The sequence below is a fragment of the Eubalaena glacialis genome, chromosome 7, assembly GCF_028564815.1.
Source record: "Eubalaena glacialis isolate mEubGla1 chromosome 7, mEubGla1.1.hap2.+ XY, whole genome shotgun sequence".
NCBI classification, from domain to species: domain Eukaryota; kingdom Metazoa; phylum Chordata; class Mammalia; order Artiodactyla; family Balaenidae; genus Eubalaena; species Eubalaena glacialis.
In genome coordinates, this window is record NC_083722.1 from 32,961,459 (window position 1) to 32,983,047 (window position 21,589).

At 42.4% G+C, this 21,589-nt stretch overlaps 2 protein-coding genes across 2 annotated transcripts in view; both read right to left on the reverse strand.

The window, feature by feature from the left end:
- BICRAL (BICRA like chromatin remodeling complex associated protein) overlaps nt 1-21,589 on the reverse strand; it is an 81,140-nt gene that overhangs the window by 9,062 nt on the left and 50,489 nt on the right. The window contains exons 5-9 of the mRNA XM_061196207.1: nt 18,644-20,323; nt 4,295-4,400; nt 3,352-3,452; nt 2,226-2,287; nt 805-950 (exon numbers count right to left, since the gene is read on the reverse strand). Coding sequence (XP_061052190.1) covers nt 805-950; nt 2,226-2,287; nt 3,352-3,452; nt 4,295-4,400; nt 18,644-20,323 — 2,095 coding nt within the window. The remainder of the gene's footprint in view (nt 1-804; nt 951-2,225; nt 2,288-3,351; nt 3,453-4,294; nt 4,401-18,643; nt 20,324-21,589) is intronic.
- Nucleotides 1,366-2,208, reverse strand: LOC133094890 (histone-binding protein RBBP4-like). Its single transcript, XM_061195637.1, has 2 exons — nt 2,152-2,208; nt 1,366-2,013 (listed from the first exon to the last, which is right to left on the reverse strand). The coding sequence occupies exons 1-2, from the start codon at nt 2,206-2,208 to the stop codon at nt 1,441-1,443; spliced, it is 630 nt and encodes a 209-aa protein (XP_061051620.1). The 3' UTR covers nt 1,366-1,440.

Here is a 21,589-nt window from a genome sequence, read left to right on the forward strand (position 1 = left end):
AGCAAATATCAATGAACAGAGAATGATCTACTAGTTTAGGTGATCTAAGCCTCCACTTCCTTCCAACAGCATGAAAAACTGAAACTGCTGAGACAATGAAGTCCTACTGTCCGGGCTGGGCAGACCAGTTTCATGTAACGACACCAACTCGTCCATGGCATCTCGCAGGTCATGGTCCTGTGGCTCTGTCCTTTGTCTGTCTGTCTCCAAAGGTCTCACATTTTCCACTTCACTCTTCTCAGAGCCTCCACATCCCTGTTTAATGCTGGATGTGGACGCTCTTCCCTGGTCCTCCCAGGGAAGCTCACAGTGGATTGACTGCTGCACTCCCCTCAGAGACCCTGCCCTGGACTCACTTTGGAACCTCAAAGAATGCTTTTTGGGAGCTACAGTATCTATCTAATTCATAAAAGTGATAGTAGCAGCTCAGGGTATGTATGCATTCTGTCTAAACGCAAGGACTGTGCCTGAAGCACCGTGCAGAGCACCTCGTCCAGGGCCATCCTGTCTGCAGCCAGAGTCCAAACAGTGCTCTGGATTCACTGCCCTCAAATGTGTCCAAAAAATATTCGGACATTTGGGTATCCCTCCACAGAATGTTGAGAAAAATAAGTCACAACCCTAAACATGGACTGGGAAATCAAGTAAATTGGGAAGAAGGTAGGTCTGCAATGAAAAACAGTAACCTGGCTACCATCTGGGGGTGACGAGGCTCTGGTTCTCCTGTGGCGTGAGTCCCCAGGAGGGCGTCCCTAGGAGGGTGTCTGGTGTCAAGGTGGCACTCTGGGGGTCCAGCCTGCTTACCTTTCTTTAGGTCTTCCTCCGTGGGCATGGAGCCCTGGCACACATGGTAGGAGAGCAGCCTTTGCACTGCGTCACTGAGTGATCGGAACTGACTTTTATCAGGTGTCACCGTGTGGGTTTGGTCCCTCTGTAACTGCTGGAGAATGCTGTTAAAGAGAAATTGCCAATGGCAGTGTCGAGTCATGTTAAGAAATCTAATCATGATGGTTATTTGCATGCAAAGACAATGAGAGACACAGGAATGTTATTATCCATAGTATAGCAGGTCTTTTTTCCCCTCAGTTTTATACTTCATACATCATGGTGGGTTTAGAGTTTAGTCTACCCATCAACACAGGGGACTCAAACTATGACCCTGGCCTCAAAAGCATGGTGTTCCCACCAGCCATTCAAGTGTGGGCGCTCACACAGACCTTGGCAATGCCTGACCATTGGCCAGCTAAACTTATGGTAGTATTTCTGTTCTGAACATAGTAGTTTATTTTTTTTTATTTTTTGGACTAATATCATCATTGATAGAGCTTATTATAGACGGATAACCAAACAAAGTCTGTGTCTCAAAACCAATGTTAAATCAATCTCAGGGTTGAGAGGAAGAAAAGGGGAGTCTAAAATCACAAGAAGTGCAGACATTCTCTAGGATCCTTGTCCTTCTGGATCCACGCTCCCTTCAGGGTCTTCATCATTATAAATGTTCTCTGCCATTTGACAAGCTTGCATGATATTGTCTTCTGATACAGAACAAATCACCCAAGGTTCATTGGGATTTGAGGAGAAATCAGATATCTTGGCAGTGTGACCACCATGAATAAACAACAACTCTGATGGTCCATCTTCTGCATCTTCCAGGGATTGTTCCTCTCCAATTTTACTTAAATCCCAGACATTCAGCCTGTGATCAGTACCACTGGAAGCCAAAATAGTCTCATTGTAAGGCGACCACTGAACCTGGAATATTTCATCCTTATGTGATTCAAAGGAATGCAACTTAAGTTTCAGATTTCTCAGATCCCACAAGGCAACAGTCTTGTCAGCTGATCCTGTGGCAAGAAGGAACTCACTATAAGGACTGAAAGAAAGGCAGTTCACTTCAGCAGTGTGAGCACCAACTGCGTGGCTTGGTTGGACATAGGACTTTATTAAACCTTGCTTCTCCTCAGAGACCCTTAGGCCAATCAAAGGGTATGTGGTTGCTAAAAAGACAAAGAACTATTCTCCTTAAGAACAAAAGGGTGAACGGTAGGCTCAAACTACATTTGAGATATATATATATCTCCTAACAGAAATAAACTATAGGGAAAGATTTCCAAAGTATACTTTAAAAAATATGTAGTATCATAACCTGACTGTTGTTGTATATTTGTTGAAGGTTAGGAACCTAGAAAAATGTTCAAAATGGGTCATTTCCGAAGGTAACTCACAAAGCTCCTTTAGTTAGCTGTTTTGCAGCAGGCCTCTTCTGTCCTCCCGAATGACTATCCACCTAAAGACAAAACACACCTCTTATTATTCCCTTTTGTAGAAAAAATAAGCAAAATACAGTTATACATAAAGGTCACTATGTTTCCAATATTTTCAAATCCTTATCAAGAGCAGACTTGAAGCATGTAGCATTTGCTGTAATTTGCCAGTGTTGAAAAATGAAACAAGGAAATCCATAGACCCATGTAGCAAAGTTGCACTGTGTCAAGATTATAGAAAGCTGTACTATCAGTTCCTTGGAAGGACTTAGCTTGTACCTTAAAGCCAGAATTCCCAACTCCCTCTACAAAGCTTCATTATATTTTTGAAGAAATATATTTTAAGTAACAACTCCATAAACATCTGAAAATTCAGTAGACGGTCCTTAATTCATCCTCTCAGTGGTAAATAAGGGAGCAAACACGTCTGAGCTCCTGTCACATACAGTCCAGGCGTGTGACCTAGCAGGACATTTCTTAGATCACGGTAAGGAACAAATACGCCTTACATCAGAACCTGAGAACTGAACCAAGAGCCTTCACTGAGTATTCCAGGCAGGCCCAGACTACCACAGATTTCATTAAGCTATTATAAGTTTGATGGAGAAGAGACTAAGGCCTTAGAAAACTGAAAACAGAATTTTTTTTCTTCCTTTTCAGACCAGTATGGGTTAAAAGACCATAGGGACTGACTACTTCATATACTCCTGCAGGAAAAAAAAATCTCTAGTATAACTAAGAGGAACAGATCCACTTTTGATAGGATAATAATCATTATCATTCAACAGTAAACTACATTTTTTGAGTGCCTACGATGTGTTGGCTGCTGGTATACTATTAATTCATGAGGAAATGAAAGAACTGTAAATATGTGAGAAATAGAACAGACACATTCATCCTATAAACATTAACATTACAAGGCATGGCTCTCGGGGAAGGTCTTCAGTGAGCACTTCTGTGGGCACACAGGGCGACGAGGCTGACTGTGCAGATGCCAGACAGCCACTAGCAAGCGGAAGGTGATGTGACCACATTTTCTGTCAATCATGCTGAACATCGAGAAGAAGCTGTGCAAACTGTTTTCTACCTGCACAGCTGGCTGGCCAGGAGATGATCCAACGACTTTTTCCTGCTGTGGTTGTGTGGTTCCTAAGGACACTGGTATAACTTTGCTTCCAGAATCCTGTCCTATTAGAATGAACACATGAGACAACGTTCAACAGAAACAGTAAATCAGGCCCATTGTGTAACCCCTAGAGTCCAATGTACACAGATTACTGAACATTCTGAAAGGGATTTATCATGGGTGCTGGCTGTGAGGAAGGAGAGCAGGAAGTACATTTATCTACCAAAGCTCTAAAGACAGAGGTAAGGATTATTAAAGCTTATTTAGGTAATAAATAGAAATAAACACATAAATAAATGGTAATAAATAAAAGCTGTCAATGCTACAGTTTCAAATTATCTAAGGTCTAAGGAATAGGCCTCAAGCCAGTGATCTGTCAGTACTACCGAACCCCCAAATACTCACAACTTAAGAAAGGGAGGCCCAAATAGGGGACTGGCTAGGAGTGTTCATGCTGTCATCTTTTCTAGTACTTATTGAGCAGTGCGGGTGTTCAAAGCTTTAGAAGAAATGGAAGACATGGCCCACGATATTTTTTGTTTTTGTCTGGGTCAGGGGGAGTTGGGGGGGAGATTCTAAATATACAAAATACAGGATAGTTACAAAGTCGCATGTGCCATATAATACTAGGTTTCATTGTTTCTAAGCAGCACATTTTTTTCACATAATTTAATGTGTTGTAATTTAAATAGAAGTGCTTTTTTTTTTCCTCATTAGTATATAAGATACTACAGATGCAACATGGTACATTATTTGGGTGGAAAGGATACGGAAAGAAGGAAGGATCAGAGCGGAGGTGAGGCTGAGTGGAAGAGATGCAGGATGAGGGATGCGTGAAGAGTGTCCCCTGGGTGCTAGGAGGACGGGGACGGACTAAGGAGAGCTCACAACAGAGGCTCCTGACCTGGCAGTGCGGTGCTCAAGAGGCCTGGGATGGGCGCTTGCCTCAGGCCATCTGCAGTCTTGGAAGCAGAAATGGGGGAAGTCTGATTCAAACTTTTTTTCTGAGCCTGTGAAAAAACATTGCCAAGATGGAAAAATTAATTTCATGATAAAAGCTTTAATAGATCACTTAAAGGGCCAACCAAGTCTGTTAATGAGTCTCCCGCATCACCTTCGGTTTAGCTTACAAAACAAAAGTTTAAAAACATTATTCTCCTATCACATTGGGAGAACTGCAAAGAGTACCCTTTAAAGTCTACAAGCCTGCTGAATTTTCTTGACGCCATTCAGGAGGGATGATTGATCCCAGCTGAGCTGATTGATAGCAGCTGCTTCCTCACTCCTGAAACTCCTGTGTTCATGGTGCTCAGATGCAAAGCTGAGCCTGAAACGCAGTCCCTACCCCCAACAGTTTCTATCCTCAGTAATGCGATGTCACGCCTGCAAGGATTATGACCCTGAGCATCAGTTCCTATGTGGGGTCTGCAGGGACGCTGAGCACCCAGTCAGGGCCCAAGCACCAACCCCAAATCTACTGTCAACATTCGCTGTCCACTGTGTGGATGATCTAAAGGACATCTCACCCCTGCCGTCTGGGATGTCTCTAGTTCGTGTCATGATAACCTCAGGTGGCATGTAATTGGGAAATGTAAATTCAACTGAATATTAGTCTGAGCAAAATATTATTAGAAAAATTAATCTAATGTTTAAACTGTTGTGTGCTTCTTTTCTATAAATAAGGAAGATGAACTGGATGATGTTTAAGGACTAACAAATTCCTTTTAGCTATCTCTATAATGCATTTAAAGTAAGATGATAAAGGGTTTCTAAACTACTCCCAAATTTTAATCCTTAATGTCATTACTACTTCACAGTGCAGTAAGTTTTCACTTTTTCCTTCAGTTTTATATTTTGTATACCAGCAGATGATTTAGAGTTTAGTCTAACCATCTCCATGGGTGATGACCTGTGACCTTGGCCCAAGCAAAATGTTCCCACCAACCATTCACATGTGGCCGCTCACACAGACCTTGGCAATACCTGGCCATTGGCCAACTAAACTCATGTTAATATTTCTGTTCTAAACAATGAATTATTCTAAACAATTATCTATTTGGTCCTTTTTTCTAATACAGAAATGGAGATGGATTTGACATCATCCAAGAAAGACTGGAGGAGGTTATTACAAAGTTGGAAACAGTCACTTTGCTCATCCTTCCATTAGCAGGGAAGGTCGGACCTGCATCTCTTAGTGAGAACACCATGGGGGAAAATCTCCCAGTCTTCACAGCATTTGCCCTAGAACATAACTCCACACTTTCCTACTGTAGGGAAGCTCTTCACAAGAAGGACACCCATGTTGTGAGGAGGCCTGGCGTGAACAGTGAGCACAGGCCTTCCTCACAAATATTTCCAAGGGACGAACACTAAGGGCCACCTTGACCTAGTGGTTAGCATTCCGGGCTTTCACTGCCATGGCCCGGGTTCAATCTCTGGTCGGGGAACTGAGATCCTGCAAGCCGCTCAGTGCAGCCAAAAAGTAAATAAATAAAAATAAAAATAAGGGCCACCTTGAATGAAAAACAAACAGATAAAAGTTGGAAAAACGCGGTCTAACAGGGCAAGGCTATATTCTAGATGGGACTCTGAAATAACGAGATCAACAGATGAATAGATGAACCAGAATGAATATGTCCAAATGACCAAAATCCTCATAGCAGTGTTGCCGGGACACAACATTTTTGGAATTTCTTTCAATATGCCTAGTTCACATGAAACAGAAGAATATCATCCTAATTGCTTAAGAGCACACAAGTTTTTTTTGTTTTTTTTTTAAATAAATAAATGTCATTACCCATCCTGATCTCCCACCTTATTTATCAGATATCACCTTGAATGATTCCTAGCTATTGAACAGACAAATAAAACAAAATCCATGCATACATAAATAGTAAAACTATAAGAACAGCAAGGAAGAAATCACCATAAAAGTCAGGAGAGGGGCTAGGTTAGGAAGGTACATGAAGGGGGTACCTTCTGGGGTACTGATAATCTATTTCTTGAGTGGTTACATGCACGGGTATTTGCTTTACAATTATTTGTTAACTGTACATTTATGTTTTCTGTATTTTTCTATGTGTTTTTTCATAATACAGAAGAGTAAAGAGGAAAAAAAAATACTCTGAATAATCTAATCTAATGTCAAAGCTTGAAAAATTGCCATCATTTAAGGGTATAAAGTACTGTTGTGTCTGAAAACAAGGTTACTAACTGTAGGGACACCTCTTGTTTGAGCAGGTTTTTTGTTTTTTGTTTTTTTTGGCTTCAAGGTGGTCTTTCTCTAGGTGCAGCGAGCGGGGGCTACTCTGTTGCGGTGTGCGGGCTTCTCATTGTGGTGGCTTCTCTTGTTGCGAAGCACGGGCTCTAGGCGCGTGGGCTTCAGTAGTTGTGGCACGTGGGCTCAGTAGTTGTGGCTCGTGGGCTCTAGAGTGCAGGCTCAGTAGTTGTGGTGCACACGCTTAGTTGCTCCGAGGCATGTGGGATCTTCCCGGACCAGGGCTCGAACCCGTGTCCCTTGCGTTGGCAGGCGGATTCTTAACCACTGCGCCACCAGGGAAGTCCTGAGCAGGTTTTGGTGTAAGTGTTTTACAGTCCCCTTGCCCACCCACGTGGGGGATGAACACTGGCATCAGTGCATTTTCATCTTTCAGCTACTGCCAGTACCCCTCACTGTGTCCCTCCCCTTGGGACTGGAATGATCTCCCCACCTCTTATGCTGTGAGGGTAACACAGAGGTTGGGCGGGGCGGGTAGGGCCAGGGTGGTGGTAGAATTGTAATCCACTGGGAACTTGGTTTGGTGTCCCCACCGGAATCTCCTCCATTCACTAGGTCTGTATGTTTGGAAAGCTCTGCTGCGTGAGGGATCTGCTCTGTTCCCAGATGTTCACTGGTCACTGGTCACTCCCAGTCCCCTGATTTCAGGGCAGGACTTTTGTGTGTCTCGTTCACTGCTGTATCCCCAGCACCAGAAGAGGGCCTGACACCATAGTGAGCACACAGTAAATCATTGTTAAATGAAAATAAGTGAGTGAATTCCACTGCGGCATTAAGTCATAGGGGTCTGTACTTCCTCCTAATCCAATACCCCTGCCCAGGAGCCAGCAACTTTCTCTCATTCCCCTCAAATTTAGGTTGCCCCCGAAATGACAATCATTTCCAGAAATAAAATATATCATTCAGGGTTTTTTTTTTCTGAACTCTTAGAGAAGACTTTTTAAAATTTTTATTTATTTATTGCGCCGGGTCTTAGTTGAGGCAGGCAGGCTTCTTAGTTGCGGCATTTGAACTCTTGGTTGCGGCATGCATGTGGGATCTAGTTCCCTGAACAGGGATCGAACCTGGGCCCCCTGCTTTGGGAGCATGGAGTCCTACCCACTGCGCCACCAGGGAAGTCCCTCTTAGAGAAGACTTGCTCTTGAAATATATTTTCTTCACAAATAGAGAAGCTATTTAAGGATATTTTGTTGAGAACTTGGCTCCAAGAACTCTGCTCATATCAATGTACAATTTTAACTCTTTAGACCCTGCATTATCTTGATACCACGTGAATATACAGAAATCCACCAATGAATCAGAATACTCAATATATCCCTATCCCCCTCTGTGGTACACTTTGTAAGAAGCCAACGACAAACTAGCAAGATGATATTCATCAACCGACAGGCATTTGCTGAGTGAGGGAGGCCATCTGTGATCTTCCCAGCCCACAGTCTCCTCTGGGAATTGCCCCATTGCCATAGAAATGGGTTGGAGCCAGCACAGTTGGACACACAAAGGTCTGTTACCTGCTAGAGGGCATTTAGAGCTAGAATCCAGGGAACGAGCACCTTTTCTTCCCATGGAAAAGTGCCAAGCCTGCCAGTGAGCAGCTTCTCTACCCAGAGGGGTGCTTTTTTCTATTTTGGCTCAGAGGGGCACTTTCTCCTAAGTTGAACAAAGGCTCCATATAGATCATCAGCTCTATACGTATAGAGCTCCGTAAAGAGGCCCCGCGTGGTCACTTCCTCATGTTGCCCACGACTGGCTCCTCTGGTCAAGGATGACTGAACCACGGGTGGGCCAATCAGACTCTCTCTCCTTGGAACCGAGAATTGGGGGAGGGGGAGGGATACCTAAGGGCGGCGGTTCTCAAATGCAGGTTTATAGCCTAACTGCATCAAGATCACCTGGCGGAGCATCTGAAAGACAAAGTTTCTGGGTTCCATCCACAAAGATCGATTCAGAAATCCAATGTGGGGCTTAGGAATCTATAAATTAAAAAAGCTCTCCAGTTAATTCTGATGCATTGCTAAGTTTTGGAAACCACTGCACTTGCCAGTCTGTTTTTGTTTGTTTGTTTTGTTTTTGTTTTCTTTTTGCCAGTTTCTGTTAAATGCTTGGAAGAGTGAGAGAGGACCATGAAGGAGAGAGGTGAGGCCATGCTATCTTGAAGAGGCCAAGGGAAGAGCAGAAAGCCTGGTTCTGACTCTTATAAAGAAGCTACACTACACGAGACGTTCTCCTTTTTGCTAAATGTGTTAGGGTGAGTTTCTAGACAGTTGCAGTCCAAAGTACCTTGACTAAGACATTTGGGTGTTCACTGTATACACAGCACCATGGTAATCACAGAGAAGGCAGCTGAAGGATACCACACACAGTCTTTGCCCTCTGAAAGTTCACCATCCAGAAAACAACCAGGCCCACCCAAACACAGTGTACCATATTGTGGTGTCCGACCTCAGGCCCTCATGCATGACCAGCAATCCTCTTTTTCCCCTGGCCAGCTCCTTGCTTATTTTCCACTGAAGGCTATTTCATTACCTTCAAACCTGTAAGCCAGGTGAGAATTCATTCAACTTTCTACCACCAAAGCTACGACATCACCTGCAACCCCATTCATCCCTTCCCGCTTCTCTGTTACAGTGGAAGAAGCATCCCCCAATGCTTTTATACAAAGAATCCCACCAACGTTCTGGAATTCATGTCCTTCTCCTTCCCATGAGCTTGGAAAAGAGCTCAAGCCTTTCCCATATCTTATAAAAACCACACCCTGACTCCACACATCCGTGGAGCTACTGCAGTGTCAGTTACTGTCATTTTTCTGGAAGTTGTCTGTGCTTATCACCACACCCCCCTACTCCCCTTAATCTATTGCAGTCTGGCTTCTGCACATATCACTCCATGGAAACAAATCTTACCAAGGTCAACAACTGCCTCCTTGTTGCTACATGTGTCAGAAACATTCCCATCCTGACTTCCACCCACTTCCCAGAAACACTCCACTCTGTGGACACCACCCCTCCCGCCTGCCTCATTTTCCTTTCTTAGCTTCCAAAATGCTGAGCCCTATGGGTTTTATGCCTCCTCTCTGGAATATTCTGAGTCTTACCTGCGGACCCCTCTTTCTGTGTCCATCCCCTAAGTGTGTTGGTGTTTTGGGGCTCTCTCCTGGCTGCTCCTCCTCTCTACTGACACACTCTTCCTGATCCATTTCATCCACTCCCACCGCTTCCATCACGATAGACATGCTAGTCAATCCCACTTCAGCTCACATTTCACTCTCTGCTTCAGCACATGTAGCTGTTGCCCATGCAACTTGGTTGTCCCAAAGGTACCTCACCCTTGACAAACAACCTAAATTGAACTCAGAACTTCCCTTCAAACCATTTCTTCCCATGTTCTCTATTTCGGTGAACCTGGGTGTCACTGCCAGAAACTTCTGTGTCACCCTTATTCCTCCACTATAGCCAATCAATCAGAAGTTCTATCTAACCTGCCTCAAATCCATTCACTTCTCGTCATTTCTTCTGCCACTAGGCTCAAGTGGGTCTGCACTATTTCATGCTTACGTTACGACACTGGCTCCTGAGCCTGGCATCAGGGTCCTGTAGCATTTAGGGCTCGCTTACCTTTCCCACCTAAATCTTCACATCTCACTTGAACTTGTTTTCCTTCCCCTGCAGAACCACGTTCTCTTCTCTCTGCAAGGCTTTGCACTTGCTGATTCCACTGCCTGAACATTCTTTACTCAGACCCTCTCTTGCTGGATAACTTCCTTCTCCCATAGTAGGGCTCAGTCAGAAACCACTATTTCGTGGAAACCTGCTCAAACCATCCCATCTTGGTGAGAGGCTCCTTTTCGGAGCCTGGTGCCCTGGGCTGCTTCCACCAGAGCACTTAGAATGCTGTCTTGTGGCTGTCGGCTTATCTGCTGCCTCCTGCCCTGCAAAAGACTGTTGCATCCCTGGGACTTGGCCCAGGGCTGGCCCTGGCAGCTACTGATACACTGTTGAATGAATGAATCAATGAAGGAAATATTGTACCTGGTGGGCAGTATAAATAAAAAGTGCAGAGGGGAGATCAGTGGAGGGTCTGAAAAAGGCTTCATTCTTTTAGGGGCTTTGGGTGCCCTGAGGGAGGAGAAGCATCTAGGCCAGATAGGAAAGGACATTCAGTGAATACCCATCAGCAAAGGCTTGAGGCTCACGATGAGTCTGGCCTGTTCAGGGAGCCATGAGGGGTCCTGCCTGGCTAACCTGGAGCAGTTCAGCTTGAGAACCTTAGCGGCCAGGCTGGGGGTTGGTACTTTCTCCTGTGCAATGGGAAGCTCCCAGATGATTTGGTTCAGGTCACCAAGCAAATGTTTTAGGAAGATAAATGTGGTGGAAGCCAGACTTTAGGGAGAGTCTGAAGGCAGATTAATCACCCAGACAACTGTTACAGCTGTCTAATTACAGTACAAATGGGCCTTGGAAAACATCTACCCAGTGGTCCATTCTTCCTCGTTTGCACTTTAGAATCACTTGGGGAGCTTTTGAAAAATGCTGCTGCCTAGAACCTTTAATCTAGACCATTTAAATCAAAATTTATGAAGGTGAGGCCCAAGCATCCATATTTTTACAAAGCTCCCCAGATGGTTCTATTGCATTGCTAGGGTTCCTCATTTTCAAGAGAAAACTAGGGCTCAGAATGTAAGATATGAACTTAGATCACAAAACCAGTCACTGGCAGAGGAGGACCTGCAAGTGAGCTCTGACTCCTGTTCCAACTCTTGTTTTCCCCATTATACTGCTATCCCTCTTAAAGTCTAGCTCAGGGTATAGATGTAGAAAAGAGAGAAATGGGAAGCAGTGTGGTAGAGACATTTAGCTGGTGAAGTCTGCCTTTACAGCAATTTGCCCATGCTCTGAACCTCCATCTCCTTGACTGTGAAATGGGAACAGTAATGCTACTTGTAGTCCCAAGGTAAGGATTAGAAATAATACAGATAGCCCCTGCATGTACCAGTTGTTAATAATATGATCATTATTTTCATTATTATTGGGAAGAATGGATATAAGACATTCAAAGAAGAATTTGTAGGATTTGGTAACTTATTAAAGGTACAGAGGAAGAGAAAAAACAAGAACGTCTAGATTATGAAGTCTGGGCGTCTGAAAATACAGTGGCTCCACAGTAAGGTAGGCAGGCTGAGCTGGATGGGGAAAGGAATTAGGGAGGGGCAGGGCAGGCTGGAGACTTCAGTGGTAATCGCTTTGGAAATCTCACACTACAAAGCGCCGCAAAGCACCTGGTAGGTGCTGCTCTCAAGGAATTTAAAATCTACTAAAACTTTTAGTGATCTAAAGAGATTTGCACTTAAAATAATTTGTTTACTTTTGTTTGATAGGCTAAACTCTTGCAAACTGCCTTCTTTGTCACTAACTTTTGAAATATTAATCCATTTAAAAGAAAGTTTAAATCCTGTAAATGACTCTCTGCATTAAGAGATTTAAATTCACAGGGCTCCTTAGAGAAATGGCTGATTCTAGGTCTGTGGCAAGGTAATCACAAGACATGCCTACAATATCTTGTGCTTCAAAGTGCTTAAAGGAGGTGGGGTAAAGCAATTATACTCCAATAAAGATGTTAAAAAAAAAAAAAAAAAGGAGGTGGGGATGTGTCAGAAGTGTATAAGTCAGCTTAAGTAGGCCTCCACTGACCAAACTTGGGACAATATAAGCATCAAAAAGAATAATGAAAGCAATAAATTGCAACGTTAACTTTAAAGAGAATACATGGCCTTTTGGAGATATACACTAAAAAATCACAGATGAACTTATATGTCTGGTTTAGTTGCAGAGTAATACTGGGCAGGGGAGACTGAGTGGGGTATGGATGAAACGGGAATAGCCATGAGCTGGTAAGCACTGGCGCTGATTGAGCATGGGGGCTCATTACACTAACTTGTCTACTTTTGTTCATGTTTAAAATTCCCTGTAATAAAGTTTTTAAATTAATGCAAAAAAACCCTATGATTTCATAGTGTTACACACACACACAATGTGAGAAGAAAAAGCTCTTTTTTATGGAAAAATCCCAGTCAATAACAGTAGATAGGATAATATAACTAGAAAATCATTTTGCAACCACTAATGCAATATTTACCAATGGAGTCAAATCACTGGGTGAGAGGCCGGGAAACAGGAGGGTCACGCGGTCCCAAAGCACCATCCTAGAGATCATTTCTTCCTTATATGGGAACAAGATACCTTTGAATACCTGGAGGAGAAACCTGGCAGGGGGCCACCGTAACCAAGTGATCACATCGTAATCACCCATAATGGGAAAAATCAACATTATGTGTCAACCATTCAGCCAGAATCTAATCATGAGGAAACAATCAGACGACACACTGTGGGCCACCCTACGAGACAACTGATCCAGGCTGCTGTAGCCTAAAGAGATGTGACAATAAATGAAATCAGTGTTCTCTGCTTTCTAGAGTGAGGCATTGTCATAAAGGACATTACTGGGTCAACTGGAAGAAATTTGATATAATGTTATTATGTTAATGTTAAATTTCTTGGGGGTGATAGTAATACTGAGATTGTGTTGAAGAAGGTCTTTGTTCTTGGGAGATACCTGCTGAAGGATTTAGGGGTCAAGGGTCATACCATTTGCAACTTACTTTCAAAAGGTTCAGAGAAAAGAGTGTGTGCGTGTGTGTGTGTGTAGAGAGAGAGAGACACACACAGAGACACACACAGAGCAAATGCTGCAAAACATAAACAACTGGTGAATCTAGGTGAATAGGTTCACGGTGCTCTTCCAACTTTTCTGTGGTTCTGAAAGTTTTCATAATGGAATATGTGGGGTGGGGACTTAAGTTCATTCACTCTTCAAGAAGCTGGTTACATTGGTTGCCTGCAGGCAACTGCGTGCCTGGGGAACAGGAGGAAGGAAATTTTTCACTGTAGTATACACCTTTCTGTACCTTTTGAATTCTGAACCAAATAAGTGTATTATCTATACCAAAAATAAAGTTTATATTTAAAACTCATTGTTCTCTAATATTAACGCTTTATAGTATCAAAACTTGACATATTAAATTTCTCCAAATAGATAAACACTGAAGGCCCCTGATAATGGTATTTTTGTTCATTACAATGTTCTATAAAGTAATTTATACAGAAATTATAAAGTAAAAGAGTCACTGTAAATGTCTCTGGATGTCCTAGGAGTTTAAATGTTAGATGACACCTCAACACTATTTTTCCAACTTGTGTTGCCTCCAAGGCTGTGTCTTCCCTACTCCAAAATACCTGATGCTTTAATTGTTCTGGAAAACCTGCAGCAGAACACACGGGACATAATGCAACTGATCTAGTTCCCAATACTCTTTGGCATTAAAAGTCACAAAAATTACTTTGGAGCTGCCGGTGTAGGCTTCCTGTTACCTTTGGATAGTTGAAACTTTGGGGAGTCAGAAAGACAGATTTTTTTTCCCCTCACTGAAGCATTATTGAAAAAAAAAAAAGAAAAAGAAAGGAAATGACCATGCTGTGGCTGATTATGTATAATTGATTATAATAAACATAAAGAAGATGAATATATATAGATATAAAGTAATCCTCAAGTTCTATTATTAAGTAAAAACAGGTATGGTGTGTTGCAGAGATAAGTATATATGTGACGTTTGTGTGTATACGCAGAGGACATATCTGGGGGAAAAGAAAGAACCTAGAAACAGTGGCGGCCTCTGGAAGAGGAAGACTTACTTTTCATTCTAAACTATTTTGGAACTGTTTCTAATGATTACCAATGGCATGTTTTACTTATTTTTGAAAAATGCATCAATATGTTGATAAATGCTGTCCAGGTATCACCTCCTCTATGTGGGGTAAGTTTTTAAAACTAGAAGAAAACAAGAGTATCTGTAATTCCACCACCCAGAGAACTGCTGTTAAGGGAGCAGTGCATTTTCTCCTAATCAAGTTTCTGGATGTTTTGTAAGCAAGAGGGTTTTCTATTTTCTAGTTTACCATATTGTCTTTCATCATTTTTCTAAAAGAGAAAACAAATTGCTTATTAAATATTTTACAGTTAAATGTACATTTTAAATATTTCACATTTAAATGTACACTTAAAATGACTTTGTAAACCTTCCCCCAAATCTTTAATTATTTTTCAAAAACATTTAAAATGGCTACATAATACTTCATTATATCCAATAATCCTCCTACTATTGGAGAATTATTATATTGGGTTTAGAAAACTTTTTTGCAACCAAAGTATAGAAGAATATCTATCTATAGTATGCTATATTTGAGTAAGAAAGGAGGGGAAATAACAAAATATACATGTAAGGAAATAAGAAAATATACATGTATCTGCTTATCTGTGTGAAAAAAAACAGAGGATAAATAAAGGAGAAACTAATGAGATTGCTGAAAATAGGGGATGGATGAGAACTGGCAGGAAAGGATGGAGGGAGGGGTGGGAGCAGGGAGAAAGGCCAGGGAGGAGGGAGACTGCCCGGCACACTTTCTGCATAGCCCTGACTTTTGGGACCATGCTAATGGTTCACTCATTCAAAAGAAATTAAATAGATAAAATCAACAAGGGTAGTGGGAAAATAATTCTAAAATGAAACACAAACAGAAACAAGCAAAAGTATAGTTCAAAAGAACAGCATAACCATACCAAGGGAGGAAAAAAAAAGTACTAACTCTAGTAACTTTTGAACACAGTATTTTTTTTTTTTAATTTTTATTGGAGTATAGTTGATTTACAATGTTGTGGTATTTTCAGGTGTTGAACACAGTATTTTGACTATACACCTTTAGGCTAAAGACAGAATGTAAACCAATACTGAAGTCTGAAGTAGGTTTGTTTTTCACAGTGCTATGAATTAGCAATTCTAAAACTATTTTCTTTGTTTTCTAGGATTGGGCAAATAAGCAAATATATTGTGGGGCAGGCTTTCTCACTGTTAGAAAAGAGAGCTACAAATATGGAAAAGGAGACTTGAATAATGAACCTGGTGGTACTGGATTAGAATTGAAAGTATCAGTATGAACTCATGGTTTTTAATATAGATAGATAGACAGCTATAGATGTTGTGTATGTGTAAATACATATAAGTCCCAGCTGAGACAACCTCAGTAGCAATGAATATGTAGTGCTCAGAGCTTGGCTTCTAAATATGGTTCTCCACTAGAAGGAACAAGGTCCCTTAAGTGGTTGATTCCAGGGCAGGGGCAGGGAAAATGAAAGACGAACGTGGAACATCATGTTTTGCCAGAAATTAAAGGACGTGCTCAAAGCACGATGGAAACATGTCAGAAGGACCAGCAGCCAATTTGGAGGGGTGCCCAATGGCATCAAATCAATTTGAGCATCAAAATAGATGATTGTAACAATTTTTAACCCATTAAGTAAGAATCTATGAGTCCATATTGGCATAAGTAAAAGGGGGAGACAGAAAAACTCTTCCTTAGAGTAGAATGCCAACAATTAATGTAGAATAAACAATGGAATTAGAAAGTCTCTATTTGGTGACTGTCACAGTAACAGCTGATTTAGTAATAACTGATTCGGTCAGGAATTATCAATGAAAGCTTAAACTAGTGTGTTCAAGTTTGACAAGAAATTGGATATCTACAAAATCTCAATGTAACTCCCCAAAGAACCTTATTAACTATGCATCAGACACCACATGAAGCAGACACCATCTTAAGCAAGTGTTCAAAGTTAACATCACCAGGAATGCGACAAGTTCACATCGTGAGGACACATCCATCCCCTCTGTGGCAATCCTACCAAAAATGTATAATCTGAATCTAATCATGAGGAAACATCAGAGAAACCCAAATTGAGGGACACTCTACAAAACAATTGGTTTGACTCTTCAAAAAAATCAAGGTTGGGCTTCCCTGGTGGCACAGTGGTTAAGAATCCGCCTGCCAAGGCAGGGGTCACGGGTTCGAGCCCTGGTCCGGGAAGATCCCACATGCCGCGGAGCAACTAAGCCCGTGCGCCACAACTACTGAGCCTGTGCTCTAGAGCCCGAGAGCCACAACTACTGAGCCCACGTGCCACAACTACTGAAGCGCACACGCCTAGAGCCTGTGCTCCACAGCAAGAGAAGCCACCGTAATGAGAAGCCTGCGCACCGCAACGAAGAGTAGCCCCCCCCTTGCCGCAACTAGAGAAAGCCCGCGCGCAGCAACGAAGACCCAACACAGCCAAAAATAAATAAATAAATAAATAAATAAATAAATAAATAAATGAATAAAATCGAGGTCATGAAAGACAGCAAGATGAAGAAACTGTTTCCAGGACTTCCCTGGCGGTCCAGTGGTTAAGACTCCACGCTTCCACCACAGGGGGCGCGGGTTCAATCCCTGGTTGGGGAAATAAGATCCTGCATGCCGCGCGGTGTGGCCAAAAATTAAAAGAAAGAAAGAAAGAAAGAAAAAACCTGTTTCCGATTTAAAGACATGACAACAGAATTAGGCAGTCATCCTGGGTTGGATCCTAGACCATAAAAACAAAACAAAATATAATGTATTCTCTCTTGCTGTAAAGGACATTATTGGGAAAATGGACTAAATCAGAATAAGGTCTGTAGATTAGATGATAATATTGTAATAATGCTGTTTTTCTTGGTTTTGATGACTGTACTGTGGTTATGTAGTGGAATGTCCCTGTTCTTAAGAGATACACACTGAAGTCTGAAGTATGTAGGAGTCAAGAGGCATCATGCCTGCAATTTACTCTCAAAACTATGTGTGTGTGTGTGTGTGTATGTGTGTGTGTGTGTGAAAGAGAGAGAGAAGGATAAAACAAATGGGGTAAAAAGTTAACATCTGGGGAATCTTGGAGAAGGGTATATGAGAATTCTTTACCCTAGTCTTGAAACTTTAACTTTTCTATAAGCCTGACATTATTTCAAAACACAAAGACACACACACACCTTTGACACCAAAAGTAATACAATGAACAGCCTTGATCATAAATAATCTTTGTTTCCTTAGGATTCTAGATGGAATTACTAAGTCAAAGGTATACAGTTTTAAAAATATTGATATACATGGTAGAGAGAAGTTTTTGAATTCTTCTAAATGTGGAGAAGAAAGGCAGGGAAAATGGAGGAGTAAGGAGGGTAGACCACCGGCAGGGGGTTGGTGGGGGAGTGGAATGGAGCTGGAACTACAGAACATGCTAAGAATGAGTGAGAACCAAAAGCCAGAGGAGTTCAAAGATCGGCAGATGGGGTGAAGGACCAAAGCTGATGACCCTTTGAAATGCTTTTCAGAAACATAATCCTTACATGGTTTTACAGATTGCCCCCAGTCATTTACCGGCACAATGCTCTGGTAAGAGTAGGCTCAGGTACTTGGTCAAATCCATTGCCCTGGATCCCTCCCTCCATATGCATCCCTCTGTGCAGGCCAGTTACCCACTGCTGAGTCTCACTGGGTCCCTGAGCCTTTCCAGTTGGCACCCAAGAAACAGCCATGACTTCTCTACCCAGTCCATCCAAAACAAGCTTTCCTTTTAAATGCCTATAATACATTCCATCAAATATATGTCTTAATATTGGCTCTTATTAAGTATTTGTCATTTGCCAGGGACTATGCTAACTGCTTTATATAGATTATCTCATTTAATTCTCCCAATAATTCCATGGGATGGTAGTAGTATTATGTCCACTTTACTGATGAAAAAACTTAACCTCTAGAGAGGTTAGTTAAGGTAAGACTTGCTCCACGTCATTAAGCTTAGATTCAAATCCCTGAGTCTCCACTCTAAACCACAACACTATCCTGGATAAAACATTTTAGTTAAGAAGAAAAAAGGCAATCAATCGTAAGTTGAACATCTTAAGATAATAAATTGGGAGCCTAGGATGAAAATTATATTCTATCAGATACTCATTCCACTCTTCCATTCCGTAATCATCCAAACATTTGTTTGATATTATCATTAGTTTGATACTATTACCTGACAGAAGAACTGTTGCTGGCTTCCTGCTCCAGGTGTGTTACTGAAGGTGCTAGTAGATTTGGAAGAAGGAACTGGAAGACGATGGGACACACTGACCGGTACTGGAGTCCTGTTTGGCTGGGTCAGCTGATCTCCCGTAAAGTTTGATCCTGATGCACCAGACTGAACCGCAGCCCCAAGACTAGGATGGGCAGTGCTGGATGAGCTGACAACAGGGAACCGACTAGGTCCTGACATGCTTGTCACCGAGGGCATGGTGGCGAAGCCAGGTCTTCCTTGGGAGACGCTGCTCTGCCCAGGGGACAGGTGCAAGACGGTTGGCGATGCCTGCTGCAAGGGCATCTGCCCACCAACGATCTGAGGAGAGGCATGATTGACTATCACTGGACTTCCAGAGGCGGCGAATGTCTGCCCAGACACTAACTGGACGGCGGTATTCTGGTTGTTCAGCATCTGTCCAGAATATGGTTGGTTGGTCCTGAGCATGTTGGAAGAGTTTCTGTTCAACATGACATGCTCTGAGGTCACTTGGCCAGAAATGAGCTGAGAGGGTTGAGTCTGAAGAAGTTGCCCATTTATGGTCTGGACGTGGTGTACCGAGTTGGAACTGACGGAAAGGCTTGTAGGTATGAGGAACTGACTCTGGGGTGTGTGAGGCTGGCCCATGGGAGAATGAATAACGATACTGCCCCCAGCGCTGCTCACGGCCTGCGAGGTGACTGGCTTCCTTGTGTTCTGTTGGTTTACAATGTTCACCGACATGTGCGGACCAACCACTGAGCCCTGGGGTGAGCTCGCAGAGGCGAACGAGATCCCTGGCTGAACATGGTGCTGCTGTATTCCCAAATTGTTCACATTGTATGTGTTTTGCTGACCCATCTGGATAGGCTTTGGCTGGATATTAATTGGGACTTTATTTGAATTTGGTGCAAGACCCCTTTGTATGATGATGTTATGCACAGGTAAAGATGTTTGGAAATTTGTGCTATTAAACGGAACGGTAACAGGCTGTGCTACTGGACTGGAACTGGAGTTCCCAAACAAGGAGTTGCCATTAGGAGTCTGTCTGTGAACCAGAAGCCCTCCACTGACATTTGATGGGGCTTGTTGCCCACTACCCTTTAGTATGATTTGAGATCCATCTAAGTTATTAATAGTCATCATGGAAGGTTGATTACCAAATGACCCAATTAACTGTATTTGACCAGAACCACTAATCTGACTGCTATTAGACAAATGCTGGCTGGGCACACTGATCCCCACGTGGTGCATAAAGCCATGGTGCACACCCACTGTATTGCTTGCAAACGATGTGCCAACAGGCACATGAGTCACCCCTATAGGCTGCAGCGTCTGACCTGAGTAATTAGAAATATTAGAAGCCTGAGTAAAGGATGCTGATGAAGAGGGATGAAGTTGAGCTTGTGCAAACTGTTGGCTTGAACCTATACTGGCGTCCAGATATGCCTCTTCTGCCAATGTCTGTTCAGTGATATTGGCCTCCTGCAAGGATTTCTGAAGAATGTCGAAAGGTTGGTCCTCACTGAGATCAGGAAGAGGAGAAGACTCAAGTTCATCTTCAAGAAACTGAAGGCTACTTGAAAGTGGCAGTCCATCACTGGGCCCTTCTCCAAGCTGGCTGCTTACAGCTTTGAGGGATGACTTAGGATCAGCATTCTAAAAAAATAAGCAGGATGTTACATGGCATATCTAACCTTGGAAAGAGATTCTTAAACAAAAAACTAATCTCACTTTTGAATATGAATAAAGCATAACAGTCTGCTTTTCAGGCACAACTCTCCAAACTGCTCACCTTATTCTGATACTTGATTTCCTTAGTAATGATGTTTAATGTTGTTTTTGTAAGTATATGCATTCACTGCTCTGATAAATTATTTTATAGGAAACAGATCAATAATGCCAATATACTCATGACTACCTGGAGTTTAGCTTTATTTTTTAGATAGTGGCATGGCTTAATTTTTTCAGGATTGCTCCCAAGTCCAAAGCTTGAGTGGGACTCAGCCTAGGGTATGTGCGTATCCAGGACACAGCGGTGTCTAGTTTTTTGTACCACAGGAGTAGACGTGAGTTTTGAGAGTTCCGAGTGTGGTTCTACTAGAGATCCAGAAGGTATCCCAGATCCAGCCTTGACTTTTAAGGTTTCTCGGAACTCCCCTAGTTCTAACCTGCCCCACTCCAGGCAAAATCGGCCTGGATAAAAACAAGCTTCCCATATGAAATGAGTGAATAGTTATTTGATTTCTTAGAAGTTATCAGCTTATTATGATGCTTTAAAAACCATTTCAATGTCCTATTCAAGAGTAAAAGTTGGTCAACATTTGTCAAGCGCGCACTTGTGCGTTTGTGTCTGTCCATAACGAGTCCTCAAGGACTGGGCATTCCAACTAGAGACAACAACACAGGCAAATGAAGGGAATTGAACACAGTCACTGATAAATAAGAGACACGCTGCTGGCCAGCAGTTTATCATGAGATACGTCAAAATTATAAAAGAAAAAAAAAAATGGAATCAATAGTTATTTAACATAAGGTGAAGACAATGTGAATATCCTTAACACTACTGAACTGTACACTTAAAATGGTTAAGATGGTAAATTTGTTGTTATATATATTTTTAACACAATTAAAAGTTTTAAAAAGATGAAGAAAAAAATTAAAAATAGATCAATCAAGTATAAACAGTCCAGGACTTCCCTGGTGGTGCAGTGGTTAAGAATCTGCCTGCCAATGCAGGGGACACAAGTTTGATCCCTGGTCTGGGAAGATCTCACATGCCGCGGAGCAACTAAGCCTGTACGCCACAACTACCGAGCCCACGCACCTAGAGCTCGTGCTCCGCGAAAAGAGAAGCCACTGCAATGAGAAGCCCGCACACCGCAACGAAGAGTAGCCCCCACTTGCCACAACTAGAGAAAGCCC

Coding starts and splice junctions, on each gene's coding strand:
- LOC133094890 (XM_061195637.1), bottom strand. CDS start 2,208: ATGACCCATTTTGAACATTTTTCTAGGTTCCTAACCTTCAACAAATAT. Junction 2,014..2,151: donor TCAACAAATATACAACAACA/GTCAGGTTATGA, acceptor TAAGGAGAATAG/TTCTTTGTCTTTTTAGCAAC.